A 24,436-nucleotide genomic window follows, 5' to 3' on the forward strand; every position below is an offset into this window, starting at 1 on the left:
CTGCCTGCCCAATCCTTGAATTTCAGACCAGTTAACTGATTTATTCTAGCAGCAGAGTGCATGAAGAAGTGAGAAGAGGAATTCCGTAATGGGAATGGGCTCAGGGTATCCTTTGGGCCTTGTGTGGTGCTTGGAGTTGGCAGAGGGGTAGGTTTGTCTAGGAAAAGAGCCTGGGGTGGTGAGGGGTGTACAAAGCCTGACTGAGAGGTGATGGTGCGACCAGCCATTTTGGTAAATGCAATAACCGAACTGAAGTCTAGGAGAGATGGTGGTGGGTGTTCTGTAGATTTAGGAGTCATAGAATCATAGAAAGATCATCTAATCCCAACTCCCCTGTCATGTGGGGTTCATCTGTACCAAGCAGCTAATGAAGGATCAAATGAACATGAAGAAAAGTTATTATCAATTGTTGCCAAGGTACTTAGAAACATTTGGGAGACTTCATGTTTTGAGGATTCCTTTAAATTTTTTTTTATAATCAAGTCTAGATGAACTGTGTTTATTATGATTGTTAAGCTCTTTTACATGACCAGCCAGTGGCAAAAATTGCTTTTCCTTTTTACCAAAAATTTCTTATATTGTAATACAGAGTGGTGTTTCTCTTCTAGCATTAAATATGACTCTAATATACTTGGTTAAAAATTTTGAGATAGTATTTGTAGTTTTTATTATAGATAATTAAGTTATATGTTCTACATATGTTTAAGATGTCTTCTTTATTATTTGGATTAATAGGTTAAAGATCAATTCTCTTACTACGTAATTTAAATTCCTGATCCTTTTGGGATACATCTACTTACTGTTATGCAGCTGTTTTGATTTGTGAATTATAATTACTCGCAACTGTTCAACACATGCAACTAAGCAAAATCTGGTTTTGTCCATAATGTAATAAATGGTCAAAATGTAAAGCCGGCAAGTGACTGAAATTTTAGATAACAAGTGTATATTTAAAATCCAGTATCAGAGAAGAATGACAAAGAACTCATGGGCCTATATTTAGCAGTGGTTGTTAAATTATATAATCCTATATAGAGAAACAGTACATCTTTCCATTTTACAAATTAGTGAATATGAAATACATTGAAAATGTATTGATTCCCTTAAAGCTTCAGAATTAGATTTCTGATGATGGTGGTACTACGAAAACAAGAGAAGATGCAATTTAAAAGGAGAAAAAAATAGCATTGTCCGTCTTGTTAACACAATGATAGAATGAATCGTGTTGGAGCTCCTTGAAATTGCACTCTGTAGTTTTGAACATGTAAATATTCAGTGACATACTATAAATACGATCAAAACATTTTAAGCTCATGGAAGCATTTGTTTCTCTATTTATCCCACAGCAACCATGTTTTATGTGCTACTGTTATTTTGTTGCTACATAAAATTATTAAATTTAGTTGTCTTTAATTCAGATTTTGAAATAAAAATATTTTTAAAATCTGTGTCATTATATTTATTATAAACTTTCCAAAACAAGCTGGTAACAATTATTCTTCCAGGTGATGGTAATTTTGGTGGTTTTTTCACCTTTCTTGCAGGAGTGTTAGAAAAAACATGCTTTTATTCAAATGGAAGCGAGGGCCTCACATTTAATGGTGACTTTGAAACGTCTGATGATCTTTCGCCAAACATGGTTGAAAATAGTTCCAAGACTGCTCCCACAGTGGATCTCAGCACACAGCCCTCTTCCTGGACCACCACGTCTTTATCTCACATTGACCAAATGAACAAGAACTCAAATATATTTAGAGAGTCTTCCCAGGAACATTCCTTTGCTCCCCCAACTCAAACCACAGTGCTCAATCATCAGCCTGTCTATGATTCTGCTTTGGCAGAGGGCTCTGATGACAACACCCGGTTGTTTGCCACTGCAGAGGAGGTGACTTTGTGGTCTACAGATGCTTCTTTTAACAACACAGAGAGGATGACCACTCTGCCAGTATTAAGTCCTACCCATCCGTCTGTGTCACAAAAAATGGATCAGAAAAAAAGTAAGTTTATATTTTATTCGGCTCCATAATTCTGACTCAAAAACTACAGAGCATACTGTTGGCATGCTCCCCCATGTGTTTCTGTGAGGTCTAAGGAATGTGTCCGTTTTTGATAATTTATTTTGTTGTGTACATTCCATGTTGCAATCAACTGGTTTCTTATCAGAACCTTTGTTCAACCTGTTAAGGAAGATGCACTAAATTCTCTCAGTATGAAAACTTAAAATACATCTTCAACTGGTGATAATCAGGCTTAGCAAGGCTGGAAACGAGTCACTGCAGTTGTTAAGTCTGTCGATCGTATACTCTGTGTTTCTTTAAAACTATGTATGTGGCAAGTACATTCCTGATCTTGGGATGTAATTGCAGTTACAACTTTTTCTGTCTTAATGGATAAATTCTGCTCTAATTTGAAGCAGTTTTTCTATATAGCAATAAAGTTCCAGTGGCATTTTTGAGAGAGAGTAACAACAATTAACTGGGATCAGGACTTTTTAAAAAGTTGTTTTACTATGAAGGTAGGTGCATTTTATTAATGTCATAGTAAATGTTATTGATGCATCATGTCAGTGGTAGTGAAGGATTCCCTGATACTGCTTTGCTAACTCATGAAAAGCAAGGGTACCATATTAAAATGAATCAGTTTCTCTGGAACTGCTTGTCATTTCTTTTTTCTTAATCCCACCAAAGCGCAAAGCAAAACTTATTCGTAAGGTCATAGAGAAAACTTAAAGTAAATCACTGATTTATCAGTATTTTCTTCTCTCCCCTAGACTGTAGTGACCTCATCGGCCATTTGAATGGTGCAGGCTTTTTGCAGGTTCTGTTTGCTAAGTGATTTTCCTTATGTAGATTTCTCTCTTTTTCTCTCCCTGTACCCCAAACTCAGAATAAATGTGTATAAATGTACACTTGAATCCTATTACTGGTTTATTTATTTCATTCTTTTGGCAACTTGGCCAATTATCACTGTGCCAAGGAACAGCAAGAAAGCATAGTGTGCTATGCTACAAATATTTTCATCATCATATTTGAGATACCTGAAATTCCAGGAAATATAGATGAAACAGTGTAAAGCCTTTTTGCCTTTTCTTATAATGTTGGAATGAACTCTTTCGAGATGCATATAACGTGCACATGTAATATGCAGATGTGTATGTATGGGATGTGGTATTTTTCCCTACTACAGTGTTAATGCAGGGACAGCAATATAGTGACTCAGGATTAGGTCTGGATTTCTAATCTTTCAAATATTTGGGGTTTGGTATTATACAGGGAGGCACTTCTAGGACTTCCAAATATGTGTTCTATTCTGGTAAGTGCAGTTCATTCCAACAGCAGTATGACTGTGTGTATATTCGGAAGGCGTGACTACTTGGAATTCTATTGTAGTATAGTATTTTCTGTGTAAAGAGAAAAGGATAAAAGGTTTTCAAAGACAAGTTTGAAATACCACAGGTTTCTTAAATAAAACCCCGCAACAACAAAAAAAATCCCATCCCAAACTGAGATACTTTGCCCATCAGAAACATCCGGAGATAGTATGTTACTAATCAATAACCTTGCAGTCTTTGGTTCCACTTTCAAGTGTTTTGCTTAACTGTATTCATGGGGACATTGTCTTAATTCTGTGTGTAGATTAAAAAAAAAAAAATTAAGAATCCAGAAGAATTTGATCTCATAATAACTGTGTGTTCCCATGGCTCTCCAAGGCATGGAGGACTAGAAAGCAGGGGATTTTGAGTAGCACACAGTGCTACTCACTTCCTTTCCTGTCCTGGCCTTTCCAAATTAACTCCTTATGCTCATCTCTAGTCTCTTTGATCTCTTTTTTTCCACTAAGCTTGCTTCATGGAGAGAATCCTAAGGTAAAACAGAACATGGTCTGATGTTCACAGGAAGTTCTTATATATTCTGATGTGGAGACAATGAGATATAACTGGGACATGAGGTATAAATAAGTTTTAGAAGAGTGAAACTGGAATATTCTGTTGGAGTAAAAACGATTTTTTTTGGGACAAGTAAAACTTAAAGACCACATTGGATTGGTGGTGGTAGATCAAACTATTTCTCTCTTGCTTTGTGTCTGAATTCATCCATCAACATTAGCACATGCCTGAAGAAGAATAAACTAGGGCTGGCATGCTGAGACACTTGAATGCTATGTGGTAGCAGATTCCAGTGATCTGCTGTGAGCGTTCATTCGTCCTCCCATGAATTGATGTAATCACTTTTGAACCCGTGTAAAATAGAGGTTTGAGCTTTTAAAGCATCTCTTATCAGGAAATTAACCTCTAAATGAAGTGTGAGGCTGATGTTCCATCATCATCAATGCAAACTAGCAGATCATCCATCAGTACAAGTTTCATCTGGTTCAAATGTGGGGAGGAGAATGCATTTCTGTTGGTTTAGTAAGCATACATAACCTGGACTTTATGCTGACTTTATGCAGTATAATAAAAGATAAATGAGATGTCATATAATATAGAGTTCAAAGCCAACTAGACAAAATTCTCTGAACGCATTTGGATTGGCATTTATGTGGCTGTAAGTTCTTGGTCTGGTGCTAGCTAGTATCCTTAGTGATGGATTTGCTTTACTGGCGGACCACAGCTTCAATAAAAGACATTAATAAGAGAAATTATAAATATTGCAACCATATGGTATTCAGTTAAGACTTTAAAGTAGCACAAGTAAGACATTGGTGAGTTACTAACTGGAGAGGAATGAAATTTGGCACATATGACTTCAATTATTTAAGAAGTCCTTGAAGCAGAGGGAAGTTCTTTGGCAGAAATTCTAGCAAAGAATAGATTAGTGTGTAAATGGGAATGAATGATACAATAAAGAAGGGATGAAGAAGTTTATTTCCATTTTACAAGGGGAAGAAATGTCTCACAAATCTATTAGAAAGTTCTTTGAAGGAGACAGTGAAAATGCTGGTTAATACAACATACTTGACTTTTCAAAATGCTGTTAACAAGAGTCTTCACCTGGAAGTGTTACAGACATTCTTCTCATAAACGATGTGTTCATTAAAAGACAGAAGAAAAAATAAGAATGAATGGCTAGGCTCCAGAATGAAGAAGGTTGCCGATGGATGCTGCTTATGTCTTACAGACAGTGTTTTCTGATCAGGGGAAACAGTAAATAGTCAAGTAATAACATTTCTGCTAATACAGATTTGGCTGCCTAAAGTGAATAGCTGGGAATCACGTACAAGTCTCACAGTGGAGAGAGTGACTGCTAAATGTTTAAATGACTGTGCCAATAGATGCGAAAGAATGCTGGAGAGTGGAAAACAATGCTAAGTCTATCAAATACAATGTTGGACTTTCAGCTAGTGTTGCCTCCAAAAAAAGGACCTGGTGGTTTGCTCCAGTCAGTGTTCTGTCTCCATGAGAGCTCTCATCATGAAGTTGAGAAAGAACAAATGGAAAATCTTGCTACATCAGTGTATAACTTCAGAAAGATTAGAGTAGTATTGAAAAAGGCAAATAGCAGGGAATCAGACCAGTAAAGACATGGAAAGACTCAGATGTGGGGAGGCACTAAATAGAAGGAAGACCCTGTTTTCCTTCTGGAAAACAGCTGGCTTATGAGTAAGTGGTTGTGGTAGCTATTAAGACTATTTTGAATGTCTAGGTGAAATAGAAAAGTTACTCCCTGTTTTTCATTATATGAGGAGTTGACTGTTTTGGGTTTGGTTGGTTTTTTTGGTTTTTTTTTTTCGCCTATCAGGTAGTAAGATAAAAAAAAAGGAGACCTCATGGAACTTATTGCCACAGGATGATGGGAAAACCAGAAAATATGGAAATGCTTGGAGAACTTTGTGAGGGGTTAGTCTATTGGGGCTTGTAGAAACAATAGTCAGCTGGCAACTTCTGAATTATGAAGGTTCAGGATTTTGTGTTGCCAGAGGTTGTTGTTATAGTCCTAGATGGTTGTTCCTTATATTTACCCAATATTATTAGAATTTTTCTTGAATATATAATGCTGGCCCCTACCAAATTTCAGTTTCTGAGTTAAATGTATCCTGTGTTACCTCTCTGTTGGAAAGCAAGTGAAGGAGTATGTTTTTCCTGTTGAGGGATTTGAGTTTTCTGGAGGCATGGACCATGGTCCTAAGCCATGAGGACGGCTCACTGGAGAGTTTTCTGATAGCAAAAACATCAGGATGGGAGTCTTAGGTGAACCAATAGGTTCAGCAATGTTTATTCATGGCATTTAGAAATATATGCAGTAATATTCTGTTCATCTGTCAATCAATGCTTAACAGAAAAAGGACCTCATATTAAGTAGTAGACTCCCTGTTCAGTAATACAGATGATTTGGGGAGACAGGAAGAAGGAGAGAGAGCAAGGGCCAGCGTTCTTCCTAGAAAAACATCCTGTAGATGAATGGAATATACACTGGGACAAGAACTATTAGCATCTGATTTTGTTTCTTCCATTCACTGGTGTGTATGCATATGTATATCTAAGATACTTTTTTTTGAGCCAAGTCTCCCATAGATCTCCCCTAGCAGACAGGCTAGTAACGCCTCTGCCATTTCGCAAAAACAGTTTCAGCGGAGAACTATGCCGATGGCCAAATCCTAACGTGAAAAGTCACATGCCCAAGCCTGATCTGCAGCCATGCCCGTCCGTGCGTGGCATTCCCGGCGCCCCGCAGGCTGTGAGGAGCTGGGAGGGCCGGACGCGCCCCGCAGCACGGCCCGGCAGCCGCAGCAGCGCCCGGCGCGCCCCAAGCGCGGCCCGGCCCGGCCCGTCCTGCCCCGCGCCGCCGCCAGAGGGCGCCGCCAACGCGGGTCCCAAGCCCCGCGCGGCCGGGGAGAGGGATGGAGAGGGGCTGGAGAGGGGATGGAGAGGGGATGGAGAGGGGATGGAGAGGGGATGGAGAGGGGATGGAGAGGGGCTGGAGAGGGGCAGGAGAGGGGCAGGAGAGGGGCTGGAGAGGGGCTGGAGAGGGGATGGAGAGGGGCTGGAGAGGGGATGGAGGGGATGGAGAGGGGAGGGGATGGAGAGGGGCTGGAGAGGGGATGGAGAGGGGCTGGAGAGGGGCTGGAGAGGGGCTGGAGAGGGGATGGAGAGGGGCCGGAGAGGGGCTGGAGAGGGGCTGGAGAGGGGCCGGAGAGGGGCAGGAGAGGGGCTGGAGCGGGGCAGGAGAGGGGATGGAGAGGGGCCGGAGAGGGGCTGGAGAGGGGCTGGAGAGGGGCTGGAGAGGGGCCGGAGAGGGCAGGAGAGGGGCTGGAGCGGGGCAGGAGAGGGGCTGGAGAGGGGCTGGAGCGGGGCAGGAGAGGGGCTGGAGAGGGGATGGAGAGGGGCTGGAGAGGGGCAGGAGAGGGGCAGGAGAGGGGCTGGAGAGGGGCAGGAGAGGGGCTGGAGAGGGGCTGGAGAGGGGCAGGAGAGGGGCAGGAGAGGGGATGGAGAGGGGCAGGAGAGGGGCCGGAGAGGGGCTGGAGCGGGGCAGGAGAGGGGCTGGAGCGGGGCTGGAGAGGGGCAGGAGAGGGGCCGGAGAGGGGCTGGAGCGGGGCTGGAGAGGGGCTGGAGCGGGGCCGGAGCGGGGCTGGAGCGGGGCCGGAGTGGAGCGAAACACGGGCACTTGCACAAGTGTGCGGGAGGGTGAACACCCCCCCGAGCCCTAAACAATTGCTTTAAATAATGACGTGGAAAACTGTTCTTGTTACCTCTAGCTAAACTTGTGATTTCTATTCCCTTTAATAAATTCGTGGCTCACTATTACAGTTCTTCTGTTTGTAGTTCATCTCTTCAAATTCTGTCTGATGAAACATTGTTCTGTGTAAGATATCTAACAGACCTCAAATATTTGTTAGGATTAATATTGCGATAAGTACTGTGAATAACTAACACACCCTCCCTGAAGTTCCATGTATCTTTGCTCTTTGGCCCTTCAGTGGTGTGGTTTCGTTTAGAGTGAGAGATTACCACTTCTACTCTACTGTGGAACTAAAGTCAGCTTTGTTCTGATGTTTAAATGTGTTTAAATGACACATGTGCTTCTGGAGTTGTGGATGTGTGTTCCTTTAAAACTTTAAAGAATGGAAGTATTTCAGCTTTGCACCCATTATGGATTCACCATGGGTTTTTATATCATAGGTTTGTTGCTTGCATTTTAAACAGATGTTTGTTATCAGATTGAACCATGAATTGACCGAGAGGCTAGGCAAGACATCAAATACTTAGTGAAACTTTCAAGGATGGGAACAATGAAGCAAGGCACATCTGAAGATAATTGTTTGGGTATTGCAGGCATTGACTTTTGTTTCATACCCATTAGCTTGTCTGAAACTATTTAAAAGTATTTGTGTGGTTATTTCAACAGAAAGATGTTGCCAAAACAGATTTTTCTATTCTATATTGTGATTGATCACTTTGTTTCCAAAGGTACACCTTACATCTGGTAGCAGTATGTGATTTAAAGATTGATTAAAGCTTATCTGTTTTGTGCTTCTGCATGGTCTGTTATGGATTGTAACAGATAAAGTGCAGCCAGGTGTGGGTACAGAGCCATCATTAATATAAAATGGTAAGTTCTAAACTCCTCAAAATATTGGAAAGTGAGAGCATTGATACAACTAAGTGATTTACAGTCACTTTCACAACCATGTGAAATTCAAGAGCAACATAATGAGTACCATGGTTTGAAGTCATTGTAGGGAATTTGAAGAAGTGATAAACAGCCGAATACAGCTAAAGATTAATTTAGCTGTTAATCAGTACACAAAATCTGTCTTTCTCACCTTTGTTATGATAGATAATTAAAAAAAATTATACTCTCCAGTGAAATAAAATAGCAGAAGTTCATACCAGAAATTAGGAAAATCTTTTTCACTGGATAGATAGCGAAGAACCCATTGCCTAGAGAGGCTGTGGGATCCCTTTCCTTGGGTGTTTCCAAGACTCAGACAAAGTCATGGATGACAACTTGCTGGCAGCAATCTCACTTGGAGCAGCAAGCTGGGTGGAGACCTCCAAAGGACTCCAAAGGCTACCAATAGTTCTGTGATTCTAGGGTATAAAAAAATTGGGAGTAGAACATGAACTTTTTGCATGGTTGAAAAAAGTTTAACATTACAGCTGGTTTAATGGTATTTAAGATAATTTAATCCTAATTTTAATGGGGAAACTTGTCAGTTCTCTCTAACTGACATAGGCAATTAAACAATGAGCTATAAGAGAACATTGAAGCAAGCTATTTGTATTTATCAGTAGATTTATTTAAAAGAACTTAATGAATTTTCCATTCTGCAGAAAGCAGTTAAGTACAAGGGTTTAAAAATCTCATTTCGCACAAGCAACTTGCAGGCACCATGTTCCTAAGGTTTAAATGCAACCTGAACTGACATACAGTTTTAAGAAACTTAATTATGTTAAGCTCTTAAACATTTTCCTTCTACACACTAAAACATAAGGTGGCTTTTGACCTCTAATTGCTCAGGCTGAGAAAGTTTGTCAGAATTCCTCTTTGTTCACACCACAAAAACACAGTGTAACAGGAACATTAAAGAATAATTGCATTAATGTAGCCAGCTAGGCTTGTCTGTGAACAGAAGCATTCAGACTCTAGTGGTAGAAAAAGAATTAGGCCATCACTGAATGTTTTAAAAATGCAATGCTTAAAATAAAATTCCAGTGATATAAACAGGAGAGTCAGTAGCAGTTGGACAAAGAAATTGCCAAGGAAGTTGTATCTCATGTCCTGCAACACATATTTTGCCAAATGTGCGACCAAATTCAGAAGATTTAGGTTGCAGTATTTCTGGCTAACACAAATGATCTTTTAGAGACAATGATTGCGCTATAACAAAACAAGCACATACATACCTCTGAAACAAAGGTTATGGGAATTTCCCATAGGGAAAACTATTAATTCATTAGACTGATCAGCCTTAGTTAACCAGGACTTTGAAGATCAACACCCAGACCCTAAACTTCCCCTGCAAACTTTCAAATGGGAAACTGCAGGTTGCAAAGCATATGTTGTGTGTACTCACAGTGTTCTGCTTTTCAAGTGAGGTGCTGTATTCTGCTCATAGGCTCTAGACAGATTTCGCAGGGAGGGGTTTGCTGTGTTAGTTTTATCTGACACTGAGGTGGGTATAGTTATCATTGTGAGATATACCTGGAAAAAAGGAACCTAATTTCTTATTAATTAGATCAGAAGAGTGGCTGTTTTAGAAAGGTAATTAACCAAAGAGAACTGGGACAGCTCAGGCACAGTCTATTTCTATGCTGACCTATTTCTAACCTAAACTATCTTAAGTCTTTTACAAAGCCCTCTGGGTTTGGGGTTTTTGGGGGGGGTTGGTTTTTTTTTTGGTTTTTCTTTTTTTTTTTTTTTGTTTGTTTTGTTTTGTTTTGAACATAACTGTATTGGTACATAATTAAATATTGCCAATTAATTTAATTCATGCATTCATTTTCACTTACTGAAAACATGTTTGTTAGAAAAACCCCTCAAAAAATTAAACCAAAACCATCTGGATGCCTGTCTGGTTCTGGTAGAGGCTACCATTTTTTATCCCCTTTTTTTAAAAAAAGGCCTATCAAGAGTGGTAAAGTCATGCACATGTTTCAAAACAATAGCAAAATCCCGTCCAATTTAATGTACCATGGGAAGTAGCCTGTCGTTAATGTCAATATGTGCCATTTGTTTAATGGTAGGCGCTTAGAAATGTCTCAAATTTCACTAAAGAGTCCTGTAATTAGAAAATGACTAATCAAAATTCCAGATCTGGAATACAGGCCTGCTTGCACCTCATGAGGGGTAAATGCTCAACCTCAGCTTTGGCTCTTGAGCTTACCTGCTCTCAGCTGTGCCTGCCCAAGGGATTAAAGAAGTATGTGCTTCAGCCAAGGAGAGCAGTATCTGGAAGCAACTTGCTGAAAGAAGTGGGGCTCCAAACAATGAGGTGTCTTGATGAAGTGTCAGGATTTTGCAATATTCTTTGGTCAGGAGAATAGCTGAGTTAGAATTTATGACTTGCTCTGAGCAAGAAGTGTCTGGGACAAACTGCGTTCCACTCTAAAGCAGCTGGTACAGATTGCCTTAAAAAAATAATTATGATAACACTTCAACTCTGATCTAAAATATGAGTTGTATTTCCCTCAGGGCTAATCCACTTTCTGTGAACTGGGAGATAATGAATTCTTTTTCTCTCTACTGCAGGTGGACAGTAGCCTTACCACCTTTCCCTTTGGTACCTGTGGAGCACAAGGGGGAGTTAACAATCACTCATCCCTTTCAAATTGCATAATTCATTAGCTGAATTAAATTAAATGCGGAGCAGTTGTTTTCAGCTAGTTCTAGTGCCTGACTTGTGTTTCAGATCCATGGATGGGATTTGCTGTTCAAAAGTTTGTTTTCTTCTTCCCCACAGAAGCTGTTACAAGTCAGTGGTGCTTCACTTAGAGGTTGGTGGTGCTGAGGAGGTGTTCCCATTCCCTTTGCTCTGAAGCATACAGCGCTGCATGCTTTTTATGGCATTTGTTTGCTCAGTGAGCTGACTCAGCTCTAACACTGGCTAAGGTAGCTCTTGGGTGGTTTGGCACAAAAGTTGTTTCAAAGGAAATGGCAAGAACACATGGTTGAGAGGAAGTAGTATTGCACCATGGCATCAGTTCAATTGTCTTTTGAAATGTTTTTCTGACTGTGTCAGTTGACTTAAAAAAAGTCATGACCTTCTGTTAGAAACTGACTCGGAAAGTATATATCTTTAGGCTACCATCACTGCTATTGAGCCTTCAGTGATGCCATGATGAATTTTTGCCTTTTCTTTTATACCCCTTTTATATACCTTTTTATAGCTTTTTTATTCTTAGTGTTTTTTAGCCTACATTCTCAGACTTATTTGTCAAACTAGGAGACTTACACATTTTAGAAGCCTCATAGTTAGGGATCAATATGCCCCAGACACCAAGGTCTTCTCCAGAACACATTCTGTAAACTAAGATAGAACCATCCAGGGGAAGGTTCCCTGGGGAGAGGGGCTCACTTGAGCCTCTCACTGGGGATCTTTGATAGATATGCTAATTAGTAAGACCTATAATGACGTACCTGATCTATCCTGTGTGTGCATTGCGGGGTGCATTTCGGCGCATTTCACCTGGACGTGGTGCACCTAAGGATCCTTAAAATAAATATAGAGGTAAAATCCCTTTTTCTCTTTTAACCGTGTTTGATTCTTGATTTTAAGAGGCATCATCAGGAGACACGAGTTTGTCAAATCTCTACCCACATGTAAATGGAACAAACTTACTACTATGTCTCTTCAGTTTGTGTCTTTGTGGTATATTAAAGCTGTATAAATGCATCCTCTTAAGCCTTTCTTTAGGGATCAAGACATTACATTTCATGTGTAAATTGCTTCTGGTAATTTCCTGAAGTCTGCAGGATCATTTATGCTCATTGTCACCTAAAATAAAAGCTATTAGTGCTTTTAGTTAAGTGCTTCTTAATCCATGTTTCCATTTTGCAGTATACTGTAGAGGATCTCTGCTCTAGCAAATGAGAAATGCTTATTTTTCACAGATAGAATACATTTTACATTGTTTTCCATCCCTTCATCATTTTCACATTTTGGTAATGGAGGTATTGCTGTTTGCACACACTTGTGCTTTTGCACTGTCTACAGACACAGTATTTACCAAAAGTTCATTTACTGTGGTAGCCCTCTTGAAAGAGGAATACTGGTCAACTCCTCAAGGATATTTTGATCTTGTCAAGAGAGGCTATTAGAAGTGGGGACCTTGCTGTTGAGAGTTGTTTATTTTTATGATATATATATATATATATTGCTTTTACACCAGAGTATGGAGTTGTCTTTTCCTTCACTTTCTCAGTGCTTAATGGATGCTATAGGTATGAGCTCTCTATTTCCATGGTGCAACTAAATAGTTTGTTGATTGCAAAGGAAACGAGATGTGTCATGGAAGTGGTGATTCTGTCACCAGTGGGTTTGTTGCTCTATGTGGATGTTCCAAAATTTGATAGTGATAGAGCAACCCCCTATAGTTTAAGTGTTTTTTTGGTTTTTTTTTTTAACAGAGAGCAGATATAAATGGGAGACAGCAACAAAGCAAACACTGAACTCGAGATTTCTTTTGGAAAATAATTGTGTGATAGTAGTTGGCATCATTTTAGAGAAAGCTGTAGAATAATTTACTTTTCAGTAAGTCACCATCTTTAAAAAATAGAGATTAATTTTAATCTAAACTACATCTTTTTATGCTATTTTTTAAGAAGGTGAATATATAATAAAGGAATGCTTTAGTTCAGTAAGAGGACTTGTGCTTTAGTTGTAAGACAATGAAACGTTGCCTGATGTACATCAGTAAAGAAACCTTAAGAAATAAATGCTTTTGAACCATGTGATTTGTATTCTATAAGCTTCTTACTGACTACAACTTCTTTTTTATTAATGGTATGATTATTGAAATTACTCCTATGCGATTATCATACAGTGCTTATTTAATAGAGTTGCAGAAGTGAATTATGTCTATTATTCTAGGAGAAGTTTTGAGCTAATCAGAGGCAGTTGACATGTATTTTGTACATGATGTTCCTTTTTAAGCATCAGTTTGAGTGTAAGTTTAAAATACTGATTTGATTTTGTGCAAATGTACCTGAATAGATACAGAAGGAATATGTGCAATTGAAGAGAATCCTAGCAGGAACCATGGATGAGTAGACATTCAGCTCTTCTTCGTTCATTGTGTTACTTCAATTTCTTTCACTCCACTTTCCATGTCCTGAAGAATTTGGAACCTTTTTCATTTACAGATGTCTCTTTAGCAAATTTTTTACTTTTCCCAGTATTATGGTGACAATGTGTCTTGGTTCACATTAAATCTCAAGGAGCTGCAGACGTCAAGAGGGTGACATATTTAAAAAGGGAAGGCAATTATTTAGAACAACATTTGAGCATATGCTAACTTCATTCCTATTCAGACAGCACTTCAGCACATGCTTAAAAGATGCTATCAGTAGAGAAGCTGTCTAGCCTCAAGACTGAAATTCAAAATAAGCCAGAGTTACTGCTTTTAAAAAATCATTTGGCATCTACATCCCCTGTTGATTTGAATAGGGTCTGCTGGTGTTCTGAAGTTCTGAAAAAAATTGTCCATGGCTAACTTTTATCCCTAAATGCAAGGATATAATGAGTTTTAAGCAGTTGCTTCTACCAAGATCCTGAGAACAGTGCTAAACTTAAGAATTCCTTTAATTACCCATGGTCTGACAGAGAGGTTCTGCAACTATTCACAAACGTGTGACCTCTGATTTGAGGCATCCAACTAATGCTTACTAGAATAGTGCACCATTAATTAGATAGAACTGGATATCCAGATTTTGGATATCCAGTGAAAGACGTTAAATCTTGGTATGGCAGTTTCAAATATTCAGTTAGTGATTCAAAATATATAGGAAAATAAAGTTAAGAACAGTCTTTGTAATTGTAATGCTTTCATTAACATCTATAATTTTAACTGCATATAAAACAAGTGGGATTCATTTAGATAGACCAAATTTTGGAAGGATGACAAGGTAGTCTGATTTAAGAAAGTGTTTAATTTGTTGTTTAGATAAAGGTACATTTGCAGTATTTGTGTTCTAAGTGTTTCAGCATTCCATGAAGGAAGAAAATGGAACTGAGGGTCAAGTGACATGAAAGTGTAATGGTTCTTGAGAACTAAGATATTAGTCCAAAAAAAGCACACCCAGTCACTATAAATTTTAAAATAGGCTCAAATGATTTGGATCTGAATAGCTTACAAGCTCATAAGTATTTTTAAAATTCTTGTGTAAATAATTTTCCATAATCTAACATAAACCATAAGCCTTTAAGTGCAGAAAATTTTGATGAAATTCAAGTAGCAGAAAATAACAAAGAATCACAAGAAAGGTGGGATGTGTTGAAGAGTAAATTGCACTCATGATTGAAAGGTAATATGCACTTGTTATAAGTAATAATTGTTAGATCATGTTTGAGATCTTGGGTAGAAGAGAAAGTATGCAAATAGGGACATGAAAGCTCTATCTGAAAATAAGAGCTGCATTAACAATACAGGATTGTAGAAATGATAGGATGAAGCGATGAAGCTGACATTGCAATACGGAAAGTGAGAAGAAGGTAAAGGTGGAATATGAAAGGAAATATAATGACATGGGAGGTTATGTCATACAAACAGTAATTTCCACTGTGTCCAGAATAAGAGAGACTCTGGGGAGGAGACAGCAAAGGTCTCCAATAGTTGGGAAGAATTATTCAGACTCTGAAGAGCTTGAAATTGTCAAACACATGAAATGCTTTCATTGTCTCACTATTTACAATGGCAAATTCAGGACAGATGTCTAAAAGACAAGCATTTTTAGGAGTCTTGAAGGCAAAATACTAAAGGAAATCAGAAAAAGAAATTTTAAAAAGTTATCTTTAACCATCTGATTTAAAAGCAAAGTGAACTGGATCCAAACTGACAGTATGAAGAAAATTGTGACTTACAATGTCTGGTATATTTTGAGTAGTATGGTCAAGCTGTCTGTGATGTGTTCTTTATTGATTTTGAACCATGACTCAAAATATGTCCTGACACAAATAGCTGCAGATTAACCAACAGAGTGCTTTTGAGAGGAATTGGAAGTTTTAGACTAGGGGAAATAGTACAAATGATACAGAGATGTTGACCAGACTTGAAAAAAATTGAACTCCAGATTTTTTCAAAGCTATTTCCTTCCATAGCTTAATTTTGGTTTTCTGTCCAATATTTTTCTCTGATTTATACTCCTATATAGTCAATGACACAGAGACTCATGAGAATTTTATCCTGTAGTGGGAATTATCCAAATGATCTAAATCTGTTACTGCATCTTTGATGTGTCCCTGTCTTTTCATTGCTTCTGTCTAACTTTCCATACAGGAAGGTGACCTACAGTTTCCCCTTCTCTCAGTCGTCTTCTCCCAACATCACTGAGTTTTTTCCACATGACTCTGAGTCTGATACTTCTATTTAAGTTATGCTTGGTTGGCACGGAGTTTATCTTTCCTTCCATGGCCACCTCCATGCAGTGAGAAACACGTAAAAGTCATCCAAATCTGACATGGCTAAGTGGGATCTAGGCTAGCTAAATAAAGTGTTTAAAGAGACAGTACAGTAATGCTTGAGTTGAAACTAACTTTGTAGAATTGTTTCAGCTCTCAGTTGTGTCTCAAAAAGTGTTCTCAATTATATGTTCATGCTACTTGAATTCGGAAAGAAGGAACATTTTTTATTAGACTGTGGTGGATTGCTCTTTATGGGCTGCCAGATATCCACCCAGCTTCTCTCTCACTCCCTCCACTTCACAGGACAGTGGGAAGCAGGAAACAAGGTGAAAAATCACTTAGGTTGAGTGAAAGGCAGAGAGAACACTTACCAACTGCTGTCAGGTGCACAACAGACCCATGGAAAATTAATTTAATGTATTAACAATTAAAACCAGAACTGGATGGTGAGAAACAAATATAAGAACTAAAACACTTTCCCTCATCCTGCCCTTCTTTCACAGGCTCAGTTTCATTCCTTCATTCTCTGCTCCTCTACCTCCTTCCTGCTGTGAGCAGCACAGGAGGATGCGGAATAGGGTTGTGGTCAGTCCATAAGAGTTCCACTCTGCTGTTTCTTCCTCCTCACAATTCTCCCTGCTTTCAAAGGGCTTTATGTTGCTGGGCAGTAAAGACACTTTGTGAAAAATCACTGCTTTGAACAGCTCTGATCTTACCCTCTGGTTCCTGCCACTGCACTGCCCTTCTCTTGTCCTGGAAAAAATTATTTTTTGCCAAAAAGCTATTCAACCCAATTATCTGTTCCAAGTGAAATAGTTATTTTTTCCTCTCTTTCTCTCCTTTCACCCTGTGCCCACCAAAAAATTACATTGTGGTGTAAGAGGAGAGAAAAGGCAGGCAGGCTAATGTAGAGAGCTACTTCATTGCATGGCCTCATAAATCCAGAAGCAGCAATCACTTCTGGGTGAGGTGTGCCTTATTATGATTAGAGGCATGGCTCAGTTTTTTAAAACTAAAAAGATTGATTAAGTTAGCTGCAGTTCTAGTTGCTTTTCTTTGGGGCTGCCATAAACTTTGTCTTTTGGGAGAGAAGGTAGGTGGTTATTTCCAATCAGCTCAGTCTGCTAGTTCAGTGTACTTTGTGCAGATGCACTCCATAGGAACAATGTGAAGAGGAGAGTGGGAAAGGGAAAATGTGGTATTTAAGTTAGCTTCAGCAGGACTGAATATGAAACTGTAGACTTGCACTGCAACTGTTGCAGTAGAAGAAAGCACTTTTTTATCCATTTGGGAGTTGCTGGTGATTAAACAGAAAACTCTTAATTCAGATGAATGTCAGAAATGACCCATATAATTAGGTATAATTAGGGACCATGCTGTTCTAATCTACAGTGTTTTCACATGGCCATTATCCCCATTCACTGCTCTTCTTACCTGCCCATAGGTATTGCCAAAACTAGTTTTTATTCCCCATAATTGCAGCCTTTCTGTACCTGAAGGGAGCCTATGAGAATGATGGAGAGAGATTATTTGCACTCTACTCTGTGTGATCATCCTGTTTGCAAGGACAGGTCCTGGGTTTAGTCTTTTTTTTTTGTTTTAGAAATTATTATATAATTGCCACAAAATTCCTTCTTCTTATCCATGAATTTTGAATTCATTGCTCCCCTGTCCAGCCACTGAGTACCACAAAAATACCAGATAGCTCCAAGGAACTGTAGCCCTTCTCTGTCAGGACTGTGTGAATTTTAAAAGGTCTAAAGCAGTCTATGCACATGATCTCAGCCAAAATGTCAGTGCTTCTTGCCACATGCCATGGCAGGGACTATCATGCAGTTGTGCCTCAGGAGATACATGATGATCTCCTGAATAATTTTGATGAAATTCCACTTGATGAAATTTCTACTTGGGAAAGTAGAATGGTAGCAAAAAGATAAATTTTATGGGAACACTAAAACCAGAGCAGCTTCAGAACCCATTATTTGTCTGTGTGACTTCCACTCTCAACTTAATCTGAATTTGATTGTATCCAGGCCGTGTCCAAAAGAAATTGGTTTTGTGTTATTTCTAGTCCAGTTTTGTACAAAGTCAGAGGATTGTGAAAATATCTAAAAGCTTATTTGGCTTTCCAAGCTAAGCTTCTCTGGTTTAATTTTTTTTCTTATTTTTTGACAGTATTATGATAACATTATGGAATAATCTTACCTGTGAGATACCAGAATTGCTTATATATTGTATATACTGACTGATTAATTCAATATGTGCTTTGAACCAACTTATTCAATGGTGATACTATTGTTCTAAACATATTGTTTTGATTTCACAGGTGCCTGCATAAATATCACCAACAGCCAGTGCCAAGTGCTGCCATATAACTACACCACTGGAACTTCAGTTCTTTCCATTGTCAAAAGTGTTGAAATGGACAAGTTCCTGAAGTTCTTCAGTTATCTCAATCGTCTCAACTGCTATCAACACATTCTGCTGTTTGGCTGTAGTCTCGCTCTTCCTGAATGCATCCATGACGGTGATGACAGGTATTTGGGAGTGAAAATCCAGCAGTGACTAGAGCCAATTGTGGTAAAATACTCTCTGTCTAATCAGACAAGAGAAGTTCCAAACTAAGCCTATGACCTTCTCATTGTGAAATTCCTGTCTGTCAAAGCTACTGACAACATTTCTGCCATGATAAGCTAACTGTAATAGAGATATTTTAGAAAAATATTGCCACCATATAAACAAAAACTGTGATATTACAGCAGTCAGGCTTATTTTCCTAAAGAAGCCTGTCCAGAGTTCTTCTGCCTAATTTCTCCAATCTGGCTATGCCAAAATGGAATGTTTTGAACAACAAGAATGCCTTTGATATGTATAATATTGTCATAAATTGGATGGCCTTTAGTTAAACTTCAAATTTCTTTAGTCATTTCCTTCATCAAAGTTAATATTTTAAATATGTTTTTTGGTATTAAATTAGCAAGATACGTTCAGGGTGACATTAACTATTCTAAAAGCTTAAGGAGCATGTATTTTTTCTGCATTTACATAATTTCACAGTGTTAGTATAATGTGCATGCACTTTTAAATTGAGTTTGATTTGAAAAAGGATCAGTGAGTTTAGCAGAGCTAAAATCAAAACATGACACAAAAGGGGAAAAGGAATATTTTCTTAGTATATGTACACAATCTTTGATGTTTCTGGAGGGGGAAAGAGAGACAATCGATTTCTTTCTCCTTGTTTTCATTTTTCCTTATTTCCAGTTCCTCCACTGTGAAATTCAGTGGAAGAGAGTATGACAATGGAATAAGTGTTTCAAATAACATAACAAGACCAGGAAGACAAAAGTTGTTTAGAAGGAATAGAATACTTATGAAAGAAGTTCTGTGAAAGCTGGTCTAAAATTCAGTTACCAGTGAAAGGTACAGTCTCACTCCAGGAAATGTATGCCTGCCATTTCCAGTGTATCACAAGGATTCCTGGACTGGCTAATTAAGCTCACTAAACTGACAGAAAATTAACCCAGAATAAACATGTACAGGTGATGTACATGTGATGTATGTACATGTACATGTGATGATATGGATAGGATTAGTGGGGAGGAAAGGCAGCACAGGTAACAGTGGAATGACACTGACCTTTAGACTGGCTGAGTGGTTTAATCCAAATACACCTGTGTACGTCTTTGTTAGCCTATCAAAAGCTGTAATTAACCCTGTTTAACTGAGTGCATTATTAGTTACAGCACCTCTGCTCCAATTCAGTATTACAATTCTTCTACTTAAGGAATCTTAGAAAAGTGGGTTCAGGTAACAAATTGATGCTTTTAAATGTTCGACAACTGAACAGGCCATTTCTCTGTTGCTTCACTTACTCTGCCTTGTTTGGAATTTGACTTTCACAAACCTTTTGAGAGTGAGTTGTGTGTATCAAAAGTGCAAAGCTCTTAAATAAGTAGATGGTGAAAGGATAAATTTTATACATTTTCTTTTCCATTTCTTTCCTGAAGACATGTTTTTGCTCTGGTTTTCATTGACAATCAAAATACTTTGAGAGTCAAGAGTCAGGGGTTTTCTTTGTGTGGTGTTGTTTTGGGGTTTTTTTGTTTGTTTGTTTTGGTTTTGGTTTTGTTTGGGTTTTTTTCCTTCCTCTTTTTGCTTTTCATTTTTTTCCATAGCAGCAGCCTTCTCCCAAAAATTCATAACGTCAAAGCTGGAACTGGATTTCAATGTCCTGTTTTATGTCCTGGAGGTCACAGTGGTTCCTCTATTTGTATTTTAAAATCTTTTTCTTTGGTGGAAAATATTCTGCAGACTGGTGGGGAAGAAAGTCCAATGTGAGACTGCAAATGATATAAGATTATGTTAGAATCTGACTTCAGTTTTAGTAATTATGTCTCCAGAGTGTGCCATGGATGTCACTGAAAATGCAGTGACTGCAGTCAGAGTGGCAACCACAGGAAGAACCATAACAGTGGACTGACAGTGTGCTGGTTAGTTAAGTCTAGTTTGCTAAACGTCAGTTGTCCTAATTTAACTTCTGGTTTCTTCTTTAAACGAAAATACCTTTTTTTCCTGTGGGCAACTAAGTGATTTTTGTGATTACTGTCTTTCTTGTAGCATCAAATTATTGCAGGCAAACACACATATTTCAAAGCCTAGAATAATTTATTTTAAGGAGCATCAGATCTGCAAAAAGTAGTTACTTAACACCTTCCCTTCCCTTCTCAACCCAGCCCCTTCTCTGCCTTCCCCCCATAACTCCTGTCAGTGAGATCTAGAGAAAAGCACGTGACATAGTAGGGGGAAGCTACTTTGTGTATGCTGAGTGCAGATACCAAAAATGAAAGAGACAGGCCTGTGTTAGGTCTGTTGAACAGGAGAATCTGGTAAGCAGAAACATACTGAAGCAGAAGAGTCACTGGAAAGCCTCTGGTGATATGGGGATATGTCCATATGCTGTAGTGCTTTTTTTGGGGGGACTATTGTTGTCTTTAACTTACGGTATGACAAAACATCCACCAATGTTGTGAACAGCTGTTACTGACATCATCACTGCTTCCTCCCAGCAGTTACAGCTGTTGCATTCTAACATCAGTGTATATGTGGTCATAATTTTTCCTTTGTTGATCTCTCTTTGTTTTGTGAAGCAGTTGTTTCGGTTGCTTTGTTAATGTATGTAAAGCTTAATTTGACAAATATTGTTTACAGAGTATGAAAGAGATGAAACTCCTGTGATGCCTAGATGTCTATTCTTAGATATTGTTGAGAGTCTGCTGGCAGCTTGCAGCCATGGGAGCAATAACTATAACAGTGCATTACAAGAAGGAACAAGAGGGAGAGTTACAAGCACTGATCTTTGGCATTCAGTGGGCTGTCATTACACAGCTTTTCTCTGATATTTAAACTGATGTCTGTTTCCCATTTATCTTTCATGTATTTATAAACATTGTTTTCATTAACACTTGAAGGAGATTAAGTTTCTAGGCAGAGAGCATATTCAGTGTTTGTGTAGTTAGGTACAGGGATTTCTGAATACTGCCACAGTACTGTTGCTCTTCAGAAATATTCTTCTATTTCTTACTGCAGTGAAGTCATGTGTGACAGTAAAAATACATTAATTTAAAAAGCTGTATTTAATTTCAGCAACTGGTTATAAAATCAGCTAGCCCTGCTCTTTTAATAAAATATATAACAGTATCTATATACCAGTTTCCAGTACAGATAAAGTTTGAAAGTACAACTAAAACCTGTGTGAAAATGGAACATGGAAAGTTGAAGTGCAGTAAGGCTTTTTTGCATGCTTTGTGTAGTAAAGGACTGCTTATTTAAAGGTGTTATGTAGCTTCCTCCTTCTTGAGCAGATGGATGAGATCTTTCCAATATGGCTTCAAAATCAGCCTCAAAAACCCCTCTCCTAGCACAGTCCAGCATCACTGCTAAGAAAACATGACTCAGTTCTGAAAAGTAATACCACCACTGGGTGGAAGAACACCTTAAACTACATGTGCCGAGCTAATGACTTCTAAAACATTCCCAGTAGTAACTTTGTTCTTTTGGGTAGTAATAGTCTGTATCCTCTGACCACCACATGCAATACTGGTACCTTATCTGTTGTAAGAAAGACCTGTCCTCAGAGCTGTTGGTTATGATTAATGATTTAATCTAGTGAATTCTCCCTTAGCACAGTAAGACACTAAGAGTGGGCCAAAGGTCAGTTACTACAATATAGAGGATGTTTATTTATAGCAACTCAGGTGCACTGGATTCCACAATGCAAGAAGACAATAAAAGTTAGACTGCAATGTCTTCAGATTTCAAAAGGGGGGAAAGAAGGATGTATTTTAAAGCCAAAATTAATGGTAAATTTAAAGATTCAAAATCATTAGAGAAGTTCACAGTGGGTCAGCCTATAACTGCATAATGCAAACAGACTGGTTGACTGATGCTTTCTAATATTTCTTGCACTCTGTGAAATACTCAAATTTCATCCAAAGATTTGGAAAAATAGGCAGGCCATATAAGATCCTGAAGGCCTGTGTACATGGCTTATTTTGACTTTTTATGCTGGGAATAAATTTGAAGCTTATGGATTCTCATAACCCTGTGCGGTCATGATGCCTTTAAAACAGAAATAATAGCTTGAGTACTTACATTAATCCTCTTTTAAAAAGTATATTCCAGAAAGTTCAGGAGATGCCTTCCATTGAGAGGTCCTCAGAGCCTCATATCTTTGGAGATCAAACTTAATTTAGGCTCCACCTAGAAAATAGAATTAGGGCAATGCAAATTAGAAAGTGTGATATGCTCCCAAGCTGAAATTCCAATGAGCCCTGCATTTCTGTATCTTTTTACTCATTATGCTTTTTTTCATGTTGGGTATCTTTGTAAATAGAGTCGTGAAGTGGCTTGTCTTCAGTTAGAGCTCAAAGAGTCCATCTGAGATCATGGCTTTTTATGCTGGATGCTGTACAAACATGCACTGAGGGGCCACCTCTTGCCTTTGAAAGTTTATAGCCCACATGAAGAAAACAAGTAAAGGATAGGAAGAGAAAGTTATACTGTCACATTAATGGCTGGGGAAGCCGAGACTGAGAAAGAAATTTTCAGTAGAGCAGAGAACTAATCTGTAACATTTATAGCCTGTATCTTTAGGCACAACATTATTTTTCGTCTTGATTAAAGTCTGAAAATTAATTTCACTTATTTATTCATTTGTGATCTAATGCACAGTGAATGCATAGCAAAACTCTCTGCCATAATTCAACCTTTTTTCCCCCCTCAGATTAATTCTGAAGGGCAAAATAATACAATGAAGGGAAAAGGCTTCTTTGATTTTTGAACTCTTTCCTACAAAGAAGTTTGTCATGTAAAAGTCTATATGTAACAAATATTTTATTGTGATGTAGTATCTATGCTACACACAGCAGTAGCCAGGTAAAGGCTTGTAGAAAGCCAAAGAGGTCAGAATAGGTCAACATGGTATGTTTGGAATGGGAGAAATTAACTAATAAAAATTAGGGTAATACCAAATAGGTTCTAAGAAGCTGTGAATAGTTTGTGTTCAGTCAAATATTTTTGAAGAGCTGCTGTTATGGCTCATAGTGGCAAATTTTATTCTGTGTTTTTTTTCTGGTTGTCTGCATTTTTTTCTATAAATAATAAGAAGGAAAAAACCAAATAATGTAATTTTCATTGTGGACATAAAATAGGATGAAATATTAGGTCCAAAAAACCAAATCCAGAATGGTGGTGTCTTTTACTAAAAACTGTCAACAGCTTAAAGCAATTTCATTCATGTCCTCTTAGAAAATGGAAGAGAATCAATCTTCAAAGAGAAAGAGATATCTGTCTGTCATGTTTGGTATAATCCATGAATGAGACCAGTGATGTGGTTATTTTCTTTTTCCTGCTTTTGTGAACTTCACTCGAAACTTATCCGTGTTGTTTATCCTGCTGACAGTGGATTAATTATATTTTATCACAGTTAGAACAGTTAAACTTATTAAAATAATAAGACGTTATTAAAAAACTCCTTTATGGAGTTAATTGAGGCTTTTGAAGTATTTAGGAGAAGTAGTTGATCACATAGATCTTGTTTACATAGCTAATGAAAATTTTTGTTTTCAGGCTTTGAACAGGAAGCTATCAGCATACATTTGAGTCAATATCTATTATGCAAAGTCCATAATGGATTTAACTGTGTATGAGTGATGTATGGACATGTATGAGTTTGTATAGGCAATCCTCCACTGGCATGCTTCAATTTTGTTTTAATCTACTAAATTTTGACAACAAAAGCAGGTAAATATGCCAAGACAAATAGCAGCTGCTATGACCTCTGAGTGAACAGTCTCATAGGTAGTGTGCGACCCAGCTT

General features: G+C 38.3%; 1 protein-coding gene across 1 annotated transcript in view; it reads left to right on the forward strand.

The window, feature by feature from the left end:
* CORIN (corin, serine peptidase) overlaps nt 1–24,436 on the forward strand; it is a 125,819-nt gene that overhangs the window by 24,906 nt on the left and 76,477 nt on the right. The window contains 2 exon segments of the mRNA XM_039551288.1: nt 1,545–1,997; nt 18,386–18,596. Of these exon segments, the coding sequence (XP_039407222.1) occupies nt 1,545–1,997; nt 18,386–18,596 (664 nt within the window).

Source organism: Corvus cornix, chromosome 4, assembly GCF_000738735.6.
Source record: "Corvus cornix cornix isolate S_Up_H32 chromosome 4, ASM73873v5, whole genome shotgun sequence".
Classification (NCBI taxonomy): Eukaryota; Metazoa; Chordata; class Aves; order Passeriformes; family Corvidae; genus Corvus; species Corvus cornix.